The sequence below is a fragment of the Cottoperca gobio genome, chromosome 11, assembly GCF_900634415.1.
Source record: "Cottoperca gobio chromosome 11, fCotGob3.1, whole genome shotgun sequence".
Lineage (NCBI taxonomy): Eukaryota > Metazoa > Chordata > Actinopteri > Perciformes > Bovichtidae > Cottoperca > Cottoperca gobio.
The window spans coordinates 1,918,264-1,933,686 of NC_041365.1; the positions used below are offsets into that span (position 1 = coordinate 1,918,264).

General features: G+C 42.2%; 2 protein-coding genes across 4 annotated transcripts; both read right to left on the minus strand.

Moving 5' to 3' along the window:
- Positions 1-2,427: 2,427 nt before the first annotated feature.
- On the minus strand, positions 2,428-9,132 carry LOC115015937 (sodium-dependent neutral amino acid transporter B(0)AT3-like). Of its 3 annotated transcripts, none has more exons than XM_029443595.1 (13): positions 8,840-9,132; positions 7,023-7,076; positions 6,492-6,632; positions 6,279-6,416; positions 5,468-5,649; positions 5,245-5,355; positions 5,048-5,160; positions 4,846-4,974; positions 4,589-4,745; positions 4,214-4,418; positions 3,955-4,114; positions 3,705-3,867; positions 2,428-3,545 (listed from the first exon to the last, which is right to left on the minus strand). In XM_029443595.1, exons 3-13 carry the CDS (start codon positions 6,541-6,543, stop codon positions 3,333-3,335), a joined length of 1,623 nt encoding a protein of 540 aa, XP_029299455.1. In that variant the 5' UTR covers positions 6,544-6,632; positions 7,023-7,076; positions 8,840-9,132; the 3' UTR covers positions 2,428-3,332. The 3 variants fall into 3 exon arrangements, with proteins under 3 accessions (XP_029299455.1, XP_029299454.1, XP_029299453.1); XM_029443594.1 differs by having other exon boundaries at positions 8,007-9,132; XM_029443593.1 differs by lacking the exon at positions 8,840-9,132 and having other exon boundaries at positions 7,023-7,347.
- A 1,752-nt stretch (positions 9,133-10,884) lies between these two features.
- LOC115015941 (sodium-dependent neutral amino acid transporter B(0)AT1-like) lies at positions 10,885-14,428 on the minus strand. Its single transcript, XM_029443598.1, has 12 exons — positions 14,230-14,428; positions 13,555-13,695; positions 13,338-13,475; positions 13,074-13,255; positions 12,881-12,991; positions 12,691-12,803; positions 12,459-12,587; positions 12,118-12,274; positions 11,843-12,047; positions 11,594-11,753; positions 11,250-11,412; positions 10,885-11,025 (listed from the first exon to the last, which is right to left on the minus strand). The coding sequence occupies exons 1-12, from the start codon at positions 14,426-14,428 to the stop codon at positions 10,885-10,887; spliced, it is 1,839 nt and encodes a 612-aa protein (XP_029299458.1).
- Positions 14,429-15,423: the final 995 nt, after the last annotated feature.

The following is a 15,423-nucleotide window of genomic DNA, read 5'->3' on the forward strand; positions in this document are numbered from 1 at the left end:
AAAAAAACCCAGCATGCAGCTCTGTTCTGTATACAGTCTGCTATTTTACATTTCACAGCTCTGCACCCCTGCAGCTCTACTGAGTGCGTGTATTTCTGTCATCAACTTCTGTAGATGTAATAACACGTGTGCAGCAGCAGAGGGCAGTGCTTCTGTACTGTAGCTCCTCTATCTGTGTCCTGTAGATGTTTGACACAAAGCACAAACATTTCTCAAGAACTACACGCACCAAGTTGTTCCCACATATCACTGTTCAGACTATCATGACTGTAGGGAAAGTCAGACAGCATATTCATCGGTCGTCACTTTCTTGACGGTAAAATTGTTACTGGAAGCCAAACAAGACACATTTGACTCTCTTCTGCATTCTGTTTCTCTTTTGATCAACAAATAGCACTTTTGAAATAAACAGATAAAACCAATTCCATGACTATAAGATAAAACAAAAAAAACTAAACCTCAAGGCTGAAGGGTTACCAGGGGAAGCCCGGTGGCAGAAAAAAAAGGTAAACAAACTGCACATGTGTGTTTAGCCTTGCATATTACATGTTACACAGAAACACGACATTAACATTAAGGACTGAAGAAGGTTCATAAAAACACATGAAATCAGAAGTTTGTTCACTCTTTAAATATTGCATCATGTTGCTTTTGACAAAAACAAGTACATTTGATTATTTAAACAATTACCTGTCCTCACCTATATAAGGCAAGAGCCTGGAAGATGTTTTAATCAGGCCAGTCAAAAAGGTAAAATAAAAGCCCACACTTGTACACAACATGATTATGGCGTCATCATGGTAACTTGATATGTAGCTGCAAAGTTCTGTTCAAAGCCTGGCAGCTGAGCTTTACACAGTGTGTAGTCAATTTATAGATTCATGTTCAAGACGAGGATGTGAGGAGATGAAAGCAGGGAAAATGGACTCTGGATGAGACATAGAGACATGATGCATCTTTTTAGTTTCCAGAGCTGAAGATTTGTTTCCAGTTAATTGCAGCAGGTCCATTAAGTGCTGCAGATAGACACAGATTTAACATGATGCTGAATATTTTTTTATTTAGCGGTAGTAGGATGTTGCTTGGCGGGGTGCCACAGTACGGTCTGGTGGTCGGGAAGCGTTGGATCCTGTCCCGGCATGTTCCGCCCCCTCACTGCCTCTTCCCCCCGGTGTGGACTGTTGTTGGACACGGACTATCTTAGGTGAAGCATCCCATCACGTCTAATCAAACTTCAGATTTATTGTCTCAAGTGTGCATGCAGAAGTTATTGTGCTTTTGGGCGTCTTTATGGTTTCCTGTAAGCTGACCCTAACCCCCTTCTCCTGCACTTTGTACTAATTAACGGAAAATATTCTCAAACAACAACAAGGTAGTAAATAACGCTTGTAAACTTGTCAAGTTACAGAATAACAGAGTTTATGACTTCAAAACTTAATGGACAAACAATGTTTGTTACAGATTAATAGTAAATATCAGTAAATGCGCACAGGAAAAATTGTGAAACGGAATAGATAATATATAGCTAGTTGATATTGCCTGTTATGTATCATGTACACTTATTATTTTCCCAAAGTTTACCTTCCAAAAACGTTTTTGAATTTGCACGCTAACACATCCGTTTCCCCAATTCCCTTGAGGCGGTCTGCAAGAACATCTACGAGCTGGTGCTGCTTCATGCATGCAGGTAAAGACAGTAACTTTACGTTTGACCCTTTGTTTCTCTTTTGTTTGCAATCCTACTTATGTACCATAATCTTTACTGTTGTAATGACCGTCTGTTAAATAAACGCAACGGGCTCTGCGAATATAATTAGTTTCCATTCACCACCAGAAGTATTGAAATACAGTTCAGGTAAACACACACCTTTACACACTCTTCAATGTGCTATTAAAGCAAGCACAGGGAGGGTTATCAATCAATAACTGAGCTGAGAACTGATTGTTCCATCTTTTATCTCAGAATGTAAACATCTGAACGGGCTCGTCTCTGTTTTCACTTCTGTCTTCATCTGTGTTTCCTATTTCTCTTTAGGTTCCATGTGTGTCCCCAGTTTGCCCTTTGGTCAGACCGTTGCTAAGAACCCCGTCTACTTCCTGCAGATGATATTGGATATGGACTAATATGTATATCAGCTTACCAGGCTCAGCAACAAAGGCAACATTTCAAGTTTTTAAATCTGTTTTAAGTTCTCCAGGACTGATTTTAAGCAGTAAAGCTCAGACTGGCATTGTGCAGTACGAAGAGGTGGAGCTGCTTCTCTGTCGTTTTTTGTTTTTGGTCATGTGTTCGTTGAAAGATTTAATCATTACAATTTGCCTAGAAGGCCGATCCCTTTAAATGTGGACTTTGTGAGAGGTGCACCCAACCCAGTAAATCCACATACGACACGATCTTACATGCACACAAGTCATTTTACTGCCAACTTTAATTCCAATTTACAGGAAAGAGTTCAGGTGGATTATTTTTACAGTTCATCATGAAAAAGAAAAAAAGTCTTTTGATAAGGTGGGAACTGAGAATTTCCCCCGACGTCACATTATATACTTTATATTACATTATATACTTTATATTACATTATATTACCGAAAGTACAAATATTATTTTTTGGGCATTTGTGCCTTTAATGATAGTGATTTAAGATTAGGAAAGGAGGAGAGAGAGTCTTTGTATATGCGGCGCCCCGACAAACCTTTTTATTTTTTTAATTGTCTCATGACTCGAGTGATTTGGATTTATCTGATCTGCCGTGTCCCAAAGAAATACATGTAGAGTGTCAGGAAAGAGACTTTAGAGAGATAAACACTGTCCTATCTCATATAGAACATCTAAGTGATAAAACCTCATTAACACACCGTATAAAAAAGTAACCACCACACCAATAAAGATGGATCATTGAAAAGCTGGATCATTGAAAAGCAGCCAGCTGCTGTTCTACCGTGCGCCTCATCTCACTGCTTTTTGTATCTCTGGACTTTGATTTACACTTTGTAGTAGTTTTCCACCAAAAACACATCACGTCACTTGGAAGATCCTTTGTATGTAAATAATTCACAGAAATATTCAAATGGTGAGTTTGATGTTGTTCAGTTTTTTTATCTTATTTTGAAAGGCCTTTCTATGAACAGCAAGCAGCTTAAGATTTGTCATGACATTTAAATTAAGTGTTAACGATGCATTAATGTTCAATTGTGAGTTACCAGGTCAGGATAAAAGTAAAACACGAGAAACCAATAGAAACGTCTATATTACAGTTCAGCATGACTACATGTTCCACCGAAGCATCGACACTGATCAGGAGGATTGTTTCAGTTTCTGTGGAGTAACATTGTTACTGGTTCTCCTGTTCCCGTGTTTCAACCTCAAAGCCTTCATTGCAGTAGGGATTAAGTTGAGCAGGAGCAGAAGACTTCTTGATTCCACAGCAGATGAGTTTGTAGAGAGCCACCAGAGGGATGGAGATCACAGGTAGTACACAGAGGAGGATGATGATGGCAAACACCCAGTCTGGATACGGCTTCACTTCAGTTTGTGGGAAAAGTTCCTGAAGAAAATGTATAAAAGAAGAAATACTTTCTAGCATTTTTACTTTTTGGTTTTTGATTATAGCAGCTAAATATTCACTGAAACTTTACTTTTAGGATTTTTACAGCACTATATCTACAGTATATATATCCTATTATAATACCCTGGACTTGCTTACGTAAGCTGGGTTCCATGTAGGATAAGTCGGGTGTTTCTGTGCCTGGACGACCACGTAGGCGATCAACACCACCAGGAGCAAGAAAGGACTGATGAACATCCAGCATGCCTTCCAGAAGATGTTGGGCTTCTTCCCAGTCATGAAAAAGATGTCTTCACTGAAACTGAATACAAGGAAATGTTTCGCATTCTGGGAAGTGTCATAAGACTACAGCGTAACACTACAGAGTATCAAAGAAGACAAGAGTTACGTTTTCATTCCATAGACATAAACGACTCCAATAATTTCAAAGAATGCGATGATGAGCAGCGGTACCGAGCCCACGTAGCCGTTAAAGACCTCCACCCAGTAGTTTCCCGAACCCAGGGTGAAGATGAGAGCCGTCAAGAAGGCTACCAAGCAGACGATCGCTGAGGACGTGAGACAAAACGTTTGTTCAGAGACGGGATTCAAAGGGGAAACTATGTATCCCTTTGACTTTAGAACAACATAAGCTGATTTGCAGGTACCTGTTATGGCTTCCTTTGGGATCCACTTGGGCACTAATTTGAGGTCGTTGATGGGCGTGAGGACTCCCTCTATGTTGCCAAACATGGAGGAGAGACCCAAGCTGAAGAGCATGACGAAGAACAGTATGGCCCATATCTGCGAGCCCGGCATCTCTATCACTGCTTCAGTGAACACAATAAAAGCCAAGCCGGTACCTGAAGCACTCTGGGGGAGGAAGTAATGAGGAAACATGAACTGACTGTACAGGTTTGTCTGGCACATGATGTGCTGAACATCAGAGAACGAACGGGGAGGCGAGAACAGAAAACAACCAGGAATTTAGAGGAAGCAGAATGAGACAAAAAGAAAGCAATACACGAGATGGGAAACAATACCTGGTCAAGAAATGTTTGCAGGTCACAGGGCCTCAGGTCCAAACTTGCCACGTCACCTGGAGATGAACCGTTCAGATACTTAAACCAGTGATCGTAGTTCTCCACTGTTATGTTCTGGTCTGAAATCTCAAAGTGGTTCGTCAGAGCCAAGATGTTTCTGCAGATGGGATTACAGAAAAGATCTGCCTCATCGGTATCCGCAAGAATTTCAAACAGGCTTCAGAATGACATAGAATAAGTGTGCGTACAGTACGTACTCTTTAACACAGGAGTTGAAGCCGGAGGTAGCTTTAAATCCCAGGATGGAGAAGATGGAAATGGAGGCGTAGAGAGATGTGGCACTGTTTATTACTCCCACTAGAACAGCATCCCTCTCACAGTTGTTTCTAATGGACACAGAACAGAAAGAAAGTCACACACAAACCATCTTCATTTGACTGAGGGAGTTGTAGTCCTTACTTCTCTGCATTATAGCTGGAGAAAGCTATGAGTCCTCCGAAGGCCAGAGACAGAGAGAAGAAGATCTGGGTGAAAGCGTCCAGCCACACCTGAGGGTTCTTCAGTATCTCCCACTGCAGCCAGCAGGAACACAACACATCAGGTCACTGTGTCACAATCTTACAGCACTTTTAGTAGCAACACGTGACCAAACTCACATCAGGAGTGAAGAGGTACACCAGTCCATCAGTAGCTCCAGGCAGAGTGAGGGCACGGATCAGGAAAATAGTCAGCACCAGGTAAGGGAATGTGGCGGTCACATACACAGCCTGAAACAGGCAAACATGAGATACAGCGTTCATTAACTTTATACATATTCAGTAATTGTCAAGGATGCATGTGGCTGCTTTTGAAATACATTGTTTCACCACGAAAACAGACCTTCCCCACGGACTCGATGCCTTTGATGAAGCAGATGTAGACCACACACCAGGCGCTGGCCAGACAGACGACCAGCCACCAATGTAGAGAGCCGCTGGTCTCGATGTCAGGTGTGATGTTCAGGGTCTCCCGGTACCAGAAGTAGTTTGCTGGTGTGCTCTTCACACACTCCACATTAAAGCCTATTTGGATCCATGCCGTTCAGAATTATAATATATATAAAGAAATATAAATCGGATTAACCGAAAGAAATTAGTTACCGACTGGGACTTAATTCTGAAAATTGGCAACAGTTTTGGTACACGACTTGCAGAGACAAAAGTAAATGTTGGGTTGAAATCTCTAAGCTATCCGAGGAGCACGCGAAGACACCATTAACCTTGGCGGAGGTTGCCGATCTCCGCGTTGGTTTGTCAGCAGGATTACAAAAAAAACTACTCGCACGATATTCATGGAACTTGGTAGAAGGGTAAAGCATGGGTCAAGGAAGAACCCATTACATTTTGGAGCGGATCCAAATCACGAGGCAGATACACAAATGCCGGAAGTCTGAGCACTCCGAGTGCCCTTCTAGTTATGTTATGTTGTGTTGCAGGATCTCTTGGTGCCATAAAACAATAAAGTCGTTTTTCCATTAAATTTGACCGGGCATGCCCACGTGGAGCCTGACAGTTAAGAGTCCTCTTGTAACTTTATTATAATGATACTTTTATCTCAAACCCAATTTGAAACATTAGAATTATTTTTTGTGTTAGTACTACTGTGGTAGTAGCAATCGCAGTGTGACGGCTAGAATGACGGATGGAGTTACCTGTGAGGTTATCGTTGAGTGGACACTGGCTCCAGGGCAGGGGGTTTTGGAAAGAGTGAAAGAAGTACCAGAGCACCCAGGCCAGGATGGTGTTGTAGAAAATGCCCACCAGGAACGACACCAACATGGAGGCAATTCCTACACACAAGAAATAAATAACATTTAACATTTAATAATCCTTATAAATGTCACTGATGCTTATAGACCACCCACCGACTCCACCCAGTAGCGGTGAGATGGAGTTCCAGACACCGATGCTGCCCATGCGGAGCCTCTGTCCTATAGCCAACTCCAGGTAGAGCAGAGGGAGACCCTCAAACACCAGCGCTATCAGGTAGGGGATGAGGAATGCACCTGAACACATGAAGTATACATTTACCTCACAGCTACACATCAGCCAAAAACGTGTTGAAAACCACCACTGGAGTCAATATGTGGAGTTCATAGAGCCTACGCACATTTACAAGATTAGCTGTTTACTCGTTTTAACCCTTACCAAGGTCCATTAGAACAAAACTAAATATCTAACTCGAAACTATGAGGAAGTAAGAACAGAAATTGTGTCAGTTGAGCGGAAACAATCCCATGATCAATCACACAGCGATAAGACTCACCATCATGACAATAGTCCATGTATTAATGACTAATTATTGTGAGGCAGAAAGAGAATCTAAAGTGTTTCTGAAATAATTACAAGTGATAAACTTGGAGAAATATAAAGCAGCTCATATAAAAGCATCTCACCTCCTCCGTAGATTTGGCACAGGTAAGGAAAACGCCAGACGTTTCCAAGTCCCACTGCAAAGCCAATACATGTCAACAGGTACTGAACCTTGTTGTCCCATTTGGGTCTCTCCTCCACCCCAGAGTCTTTTGTTTGGCTCATCCTCAGCTAGCAAAAAAAGCTCAGTACAACTCCAGTAGGGATGCAACTCTCCTTATCTTAACATACACCACAATCAGGGAGTATATAGATTTTGATTTAGTCCAGAATTCTTCCCCCGATCTCAGTGAATGTCAAAATATAAACACTGCCTTGCGTAGTTTAGTCTGAATGATGTGCAGTGCTCCTCCCTCGTCCTCTGTCTTGCTCTCTTTAGAAGGCTGTCCTTTAATGTCCTATAAATCACTGCTTTTATTCAATTCCAGTTTTTTTTTTTTTTATGAAGAAATTAGGCCACCAGGGAGGATGTGAAAAATCTGAGGCGTAATGATTTAGTAGATAAGCCTCCCTTTTTTTTTATTTACCGGAATGTCTGCTCAAATAATAGATAACCTGGTGATGCTGTTTCAATGTCACACGTCAATAAAAAAGACATCATAACAGAGCTGTGTCTTTCTTCAGTTCGTCAAACTTTACTTATACAGCAAAGTTTATACATTTAAAATAATCAGGGAGAGGGAAAGCACATATGTGAAAAACTGAAGAAAAAGAAACGAGTAAAATTGTGAACCTATTCTTATTTATGAAGATATTGATTAGTGCAGATTCAAACAGTCAGGACAAAATCTATTTAAAGCTTTTTAATAACTCCTGGCAGATAAAGTAGAAACAAGTGTAAATGTCAATAAAAAAAATGTGATCATTTGAATTAAGATAAGATATTATTCCCTTCTTGTTAAACTTATTCAAGCTGTTTCTGCCACCTGCTGGTGTAAACCTGAGCAACATCAACATCCTCCAGTACTTCAGTCACTTCATCGGCTCCTGGTATAATACTGACTCACCTTCTTAATTATACTCAGTCTTTAAAGCACTTAATTTAGTTTGTTTGAAATATACATTTCATCTCCAGGCTTGGTGTCTGCTACAAAGCTCACAGTAGGCTTCAGGTGGTTCATGATTTCTGTGGCTAAGAGGCTGCAGGCCACCAAGGCCATCCTGACATCTTCCATCAGGCCCCATCAGGCCTTGCATAGAGTGATTGTGATTGGCTACCACAGTTCCTGGCCCAGTTTAATTTTGTTCTTTGGATCCTCAAGGCGTTTGAGGTTCCGGACTCTGTTTCAATACTCTTCAATATTTCTAAGTTGATATGCTCCACAAGCTCGTTTTCAAAGACCTGGGTCTTATGGTCCTGCGGTTTGTAGAAGTTCTTGCTTTAAAATAAATCTGATGATGGATTCTTTCACCAAAGCTCTGTTTGTGATCTGATCTGCTCTCTCGGTATCAGAGTCGCCAGCCATAAACATGAGAGGATTGAGGCTTTGAATTCCAGCTTTAAGATGTTTCCCCTCAGTACTAGAGACAAGCCCCTGGCCTCCACTGTGCTCAGTAAACAACCATCCAGCTAGACTGTTGTGTTTCTACCTCCACATCGAAATCACCACACAACATCCCAGTTGGACAGACGAGGCTCTGTGAAGCGTTGCTGGTACTTCAGGATCTCCTCATCTGATATCATGGGGAAAGCCCTCTGATCTATGATTCTCTGTACCTTTTGTGTGTCTTATCCAGGATCCATGCTGCTCAAACATTTCCTCTCTGACAGACTCAGGGAGAAACTGAGAGAATAGCCGGCTCTCCTTATCATTGGGTGTCTGGACGGGAGTGAGCTCACCTGCAGACTCGGCCTTGCTTCGGCATGTTGACCACAAGTTCCGGGGATCGAACCACCGTCCCTTCTCTTGGTGGATGACCACTCTACCTCCTGAGCAACAGCCGTAACTTTCCTTCCTGTCATACTGTAATCACCTTGATATACGTACTGTGATCCCCACGCATCTTGTAAATACATGCTTCTCCTCCATTCAAGACTAAATGTATCTGCAGTTGTACATGGACGGCCCTGATTAATCATGACACGTTTCACAGATAATCTCAGTGACCTGATGCTAGGTCCGGAAGCTTCTGTTTTTGACCAGGTGTTCCTCGACCCATTAGACTAGGGGTCGGGAACCTTTTTGGCTGGGAGAGCCATAAAAGCCAAATATTTTTAAATGTATTTCCTTGAGAGCCATATATTTAATAAAATCCGAGTACTAAAAGCGGTATCAGTGTTTCCCCTACCATTGTCTGCAGTGAGAGCCGAGCTGCCTGTGGGAGACTCTGATGCAGAAGGAAACTTTGGTCACTACGTGTTTCCAAACACGGACAAACCATCTCCACCGCTGTGTTCCCGACTGCGCATGAACTGCTCAGCAATCCGTTTGCAGTTGACGTGAAAACAGCACATGTGAACATCCAAATGGAGCTGATTGACCTCCAGTGTAACGACACACTCAATGTAAAGTGTGACTCTGTGGGCGCTGCAGTTTCCAAGCTTCACCTCCGAAACGATGCCTTAATGTTGGCCCTCTCTGTGATTGAGTTTGACACCCCTGGTCTACTGCTTGCTTTGCGCAGTTTCTCCTCAGCTGTTTCGCGAAGGGCAGGGCTCCGCCCCCTACACACACACACACACACACACACACACATACACACACACACACACGCACATACACACACACACACACACAAACACGTGCGCACACAGTTACAGTCAGAGACAGAGTGGAGGAAAGGAGAGGGGAGAATTAAAACAAAATCCGCTGCTAAATGTTTTACTTTAAAATGACACAGTATAATTATTTATTACTTGTTAAAATGTCAACTCAAAATTGTCTGCGAGCCATATCGCGTCATCGAAAGAGCCAATATGGCTTGCAAGCCATAGGTTCCTGACCCCTGCATTAGACCTTTCTCCAGTATAAGAAACCATAAGAGGAGGAAACTATTGCTGGGCAGGTCTCATGTTTCAGTGAAGTGATGATCTGAAGACAACACTGCATCCAGCACCATCGGAAAAGTCTCGGTATCCATAGGAAGATGCGTCAGGATGAACACTGTGACCTCATAGCTCTATTACCAGTGTATACATACTCATTCAGCATACTAGGAACTCTTTATCCCAATTGGAGGACATGATCTGGACAGTTTACATACAAGTTGTGGCTTTTCCACTTTGTGCATTTGTGCATGTATATCCAATTTTAGGTTCAATGTTAATGTATTGTCATTCTACATTTCTTCTTCACTGATCTCTGTAGATCATTTCTCACCAATGTACCTGCAAAGATACAACCTAAAACTTAGTGTATATGTAAGCTGACATTATGTGATGGAGGGAAATCTTTAATCTTGGTTTCCGATGTTAATTTCTCCCCGACTTCGGATCAGTTTCCAGCTGGAGCATGTGCAGTGTAAAGTTTTTTGTTTAGAAGCGGTTATTGCGGTGATATTCACGGAAGAAGTGCAGCTAAACTTGTTTACAGTGGTTCCCTAGCTACAATGACACTGCAGCACAGATGAGGTGATTAAAAACCCTGACCAATCAGAGAAGACTGGGCTTTTTGGGAGGCGGGCCTTAAAGAGAAAGGCTCAGAAGGACAGACAGAGAGTGAGCATGTTCTAGAAACTCAAGATAAAAGTATGAACATGAGCAGATGTCTCCTTTAAGAACTTGTGCATGAATATAAGAAACACTGTTTGCCGTATTACTTTGAATAATAGGATTTATTTTAAATAAAGCAACATAACAGATTAAATAATCTTTCATTTTATTCCACTTTAAAATGTAGGACATGTTAATTAATTTAGAAATGTGGCTAATTCTTTCACTGGATTTTATTTTTTCTTGCAGTAAACAAAGACCAGCCTACATAATGCATACACAGGCACCGCCAGACTGGGGACTCCCGCCAAAAGGAAGATGACGCCATTGATCCATGTAGGGTACGGTACTGATGCCAGAGATGGAAACTCCTCCTGTGAACCGCACAATAAATAGTATAACTTGTTACCACTCTATGCTATGCAGTCAACAATATTTACCATAAAAATGTTTGCAAACTAGACAAATTCATGATGTATCGAAGATTATTATCATTACAAAAATAGCAACCAATTATACCAATAGCAACCAAATGCTGAGAGATCAAAACTGATACACCCAAATATAAATGAACACAGATTAGAGTTTGTTTGCTTACAGATTTGGGATCCCAGACTAAGTAGGTGAGCTCTTTTTGGACTTGTGTCACCAAGTAGAAAACTAAGATAACTAGAACAGTTAGAGGACTGATGAACCTCCATGTAACCTGCCAAAAGATGGAGGGCTTATATCCGACCATGAACTCCAAGTCCTCATTGAACCTGCCACACAAGAGGGTTTTAATTAGCATTCAAAGTTTTGAAGAGTCATGAATTCAGAATTTAAATGGGTTTGTTTTGTTCAATAACATTCACAGCATGACGCTGCTGATTCTCTTTGATTATTTTGCAGCAAGTATCAGATAGAGAATGTGTTGCTAAAATAGTTTGAATGATCACTAACCTGTCAATGCCGTAGATGTAAACAACAGCTATCATCTCAAACAAGCCAATTGTCAGAAGTGGAACAGATCCAGCGAAGTTGTCAAAGAGAGTTACCCAATAAATCCCTGACTGCTGTGCAAACAGGAGGGTGATGATGAAGCCTGCGGCACATGTTAGACCTGAAACGTACGTCCACAGAAACATGCAAGCTTGTGTTAAAAACAAGAATCAGACAAACTAAACTTAGTTTAACCACAAAACAGAATACCAGTCACTGCTTCTTGGGGCCATTTTTTAGGTATCACATTCAGGTCTCTCAGTGGGACCACCACCCCTTCAATGTTGCCAAACAGGGTTGAGATTCCCAAGCAGAGAAGCATGACGAAAAAGAGGACAGACCAGGCTGGAGAACCCGGCATCTGGGTGATGGCTTCTGTGAACACAATGAAGGCCAGACCTGTTCCCTCCACGCCCTGCACAGACTCAAGTTAGTGCAGGTTGTAGCAAACAACATGGGATCCGACAGATATTCAATATAGTCACCTCACTAAGAAGTCTCTGCATGTCACAGGTTTTGATGTTCAATCCAAGAACAATATCAGGATAGGAGCTGTTGAGTTGATTGAACGCTGCCTCGTAGTTGCTTGCAGTGATGTTGTCTTCAGGAAGCTCGAATTTATTTGACAAGGTCATGATGTTACTAGGGGGGAAATGTCACTGGTAAATAGCTCTGCATCACTAGAATTTACACAAGGTTAAATTCAGATTTCTGGAATGTATCTTATGAGGGTTATACACACCACACTATAAAGTAAGTAATAAAGTAAAACGTTTAGTGCCACCCCTTTCCAAAACATTGAAACCCACATCATGTGACTACTCACTGACTGATACACTTGTCATATTTATCTGTGGCCCTGAAGCCAATGATGGTGTAGGTGACTGTCGCAGCATAGATAGAGGTGAGGCCAGTTATTGCCGACAGGATCACAGCATCTTGCACGCAGTTATTACTTGGAGAAACAAGAAAGAAAAAAGGCAAACGGTTCAGGACGCATCATGTTTGAGAATGGCTACTATCATTATAGTGACAGGGCTTCTGTAAATGTCTCTTACTGAACAGGGTTGTAGCTGGAGAAGGAGATGAGGCCTCCCCAAGCTAAGCTAAAGGCATAAAAGACCTGGGCACCCGCATCCAGCCAAGTCGTTGGATTCATCAACTCATTAACCTGCAACGGTGGAGCATACATTGTGATGTGGCTTTGAGCAATGACATCGAACTTTCCTATCAAGTTTTAAAACATACGTCTGGTGTGAAGAGGAACTTTAATCCATTTAGAGAACCTTTAAGAGTCAGTCCTCGGATCAGGAAGATGGCCAGCACTATGTACGGCAGGATGGCTGTGACGTACACTGCCTGACGTCATGACAAGGAAAGAAAACGTTTAATAATTTGGACACGTGGTGATTCAGGAAAGAACATTGTTTGTCTTACTTACCTTGCCGGAAGTGCCAATCCCTCGTATGTAGCAGACACATATGAATGTCCAGGCAGCTAGCAGGCAGACAACTATGGGCCAGTGGATTCCTCCAGAGTCGGATATAGAGGCCGAAGTATTCAGAGTCGCTCGATAAAAATAGTAATCCACAGTGGAGCTCCGTTGACACTCTGGTACAAATCCTGCAGGGACAAGAAACAGTCGTCTTTAAGTGTTTTAATCACGAGTATAGTGTTGGTGCTTAATCACTGTGTGTATATTAACCTGTCCCATTGACATTGAGAGGACACTGGGTCCAAGGCAGCGGGCTTTGAAAAGAATTGAAGAGATACCACATGATCCAGGCTATTAAGGTGTTGTAGTACAGTCCAATCAATAAGGACACCAGCATGGAGGCTATACCTGAGTAGGACAGAATCGTTAACTGATGGGTTTTTTTACCCTGATTTGGAGAAATTGTTCCAGAGCCTAAAAGGCTTACCAACACCAGTCAGATAAGGGTTGATGGCCCTCCACACTCCCACGCTGCCTTTCCTGAGACGCTGGCCGATGGCAAACTCCAGCAGCAGGAGAGGCATTCCTTCCAGCACCAGCAGGATCAGGTAGGGAATCAAAAACGCACCTGAAAAGAAAGTATGATCCAAAGCACCATTACACAAATATATTGTTGACAATGGGGTGACAACCCCATTCGCTCTGCCGAGCTTTCCTGCTCTGCTGTGTTTTCTCCGTGACGGTAGCTGGCAGGCGGCGTTGGGTTTGTTGTTTGCTTGTACTTGCGACATGCTGTCCTGGGCCAACAAGGGTATAAAGTTTTTCCATAAACTAAATTTGGATAATCTTCTACTGTGCACTAATCTGTGTGTACACAGAATATTTACATCTACTTAAACAAATCACCAGATTAAATTGTTAGATTACAAGTGAATCTTCTGAAAGTGAAAGGGTTCACAGTTCAGCTATCTAATAAGTCTATTGTCCAAGTAATAGTACAATACTTTTCTCTAGGAAAATAATATTTTAAAGATAGAAAAATACCAAAAAGGCATTGGGTAGTTCTTAGTGCCTCAACCACACTATAATTTGTCAACAATCGTTCAAGAATTAACAGTCCATGACAATAAACTGTCCCTTTCCCATTTGTATCTGAGCTTACCTCCTCCATGGGTTTGACACAAGTAAGGGAATCGCCACACATTGCCAATCCCAATGCAGAAGCCCACACAGGTTAGAATGTACTGGGCTTTGTTGTCCCACTTGGGCCTGTCCCCGGACTCCTCCTTATCCATCCTGTCCAGATCCTCATAGGAAGGGATCCTGTCCTCCAGTCCTGGGTTAGGAAGTACCAGTCTCATGGCGACTACGCTGAAGCTGAGACGTTACACGATCGTTCTTGGAAGTCAAAGTGAGGGCCAAGGGTATGCACTCAGCTCTCTGCAATACACAACTAGTTTATGATCTTTCACTTTATCTAGTGCAGTTCAAAGATTAGCTAATACATACACTGCATTTCTATTGTACTGCAACCAGTTAGTTAAAGTTTAATGAAAAAACAACGGCACAGCATTTAGCACTGTCTCCTCACAGCAAGAATACCCTGGGTTTTAAATCCACTTCTCCAAGGAGCACAGCACCTTTCACCCTATTTGAAACTCACTCTCCCATGGTTATATTGTTACGTGGCCCTGAGACTGCTAATGAGGCAGATAACAAATGAGGTGCAGGCAGTAATGACGACGATGAGTCCTTTTCGTAGTTGTTGCTCCAAGAAGATTATCAAGGCCGATTATGTGAGGAGAACTGTTGACCAGAGAGTTCCCCGAGCTGCCTCTGACTGACAGCGGAGGCAGTTACTCACTGAGTAGAGTTGCACCTGGAGAAAGAGATGAGACCTCCATGAGAAGAAAACCTGTGCTCCTGCCTGCAATATTGTTATGGATTTATGAACCCTAGGCTGGATTAGCAACTGGGCAAAGTGGAGAACAAAGAACTACCCATAACAGCTTTACTGTGTGTCCACTAGTTGTGCTAAATGTGTATTTTTCAGCTTTATTTAGGATTCAAAGCTAATAACACGATACCAACTGAGCTGATCAGGGCTTTAAGGTGGGTCCTGCTTTGCAGGAGGTCGGACATTGCAATCATAACAGGGTGAATGAAAGTTGTTAATGGCAACATTTTAATCATCAGCATCTTCATTATGACTTAAGGAATGAATTGTAAATGAGCTGCATTTATAGAGCGCTTTTTCCAACCTTTGCGACCATTCAAAGCGCTTTACAACACACATCAGCATTCACACACATAGTCAGAGGCGACCGTACAAGGTGCACATCAGCTCGTCAGTAGT

Coding starts and splice junctions, on each gene's coding strand:
- LOC115015937 (XM_029443593.1), bottom strand. CDS start 7,164: ATGAGCCAAACAAAAGACTCTGGGGTGGAGGAGAGACCCAAATGGGAC. Junction 6,417..6,491: donor ACCGCTACTGGGTGGAGTCG/GTGGGTGGTCTA, acceptor TCTTGTGTGTAG/GAATTGCCTCCATGTTGGTG. Junction 5,650..6,278: donor ACTCAACGATAACCTCACAG/GTAACTCCATCC, acceptor GGATCCAAATAG/GCTTTAATGTGGAGTGTGTG.
- LOC115015941 (XM_029443598.1), bottom strand. CDS start 14,428: ATGAGACTGGTACTTCCTAACCCAGGACTGGAGGACAGGATCCCTTCC. Junction 13,476..13,554: donor CCCTTATCTGACTGGTGTTG/GTAAGCCTTTTA, acceptor TGTCCTACTCAG/GTATAGCCTCCATGCTGGTG. Junction 12,588..12,690: donor TCCAGCTACAACCCTGTTCA/GTAAGAGACATT, acceptor TGTTTCTCCAAG/TAATAACTGCGTGCAAGATG.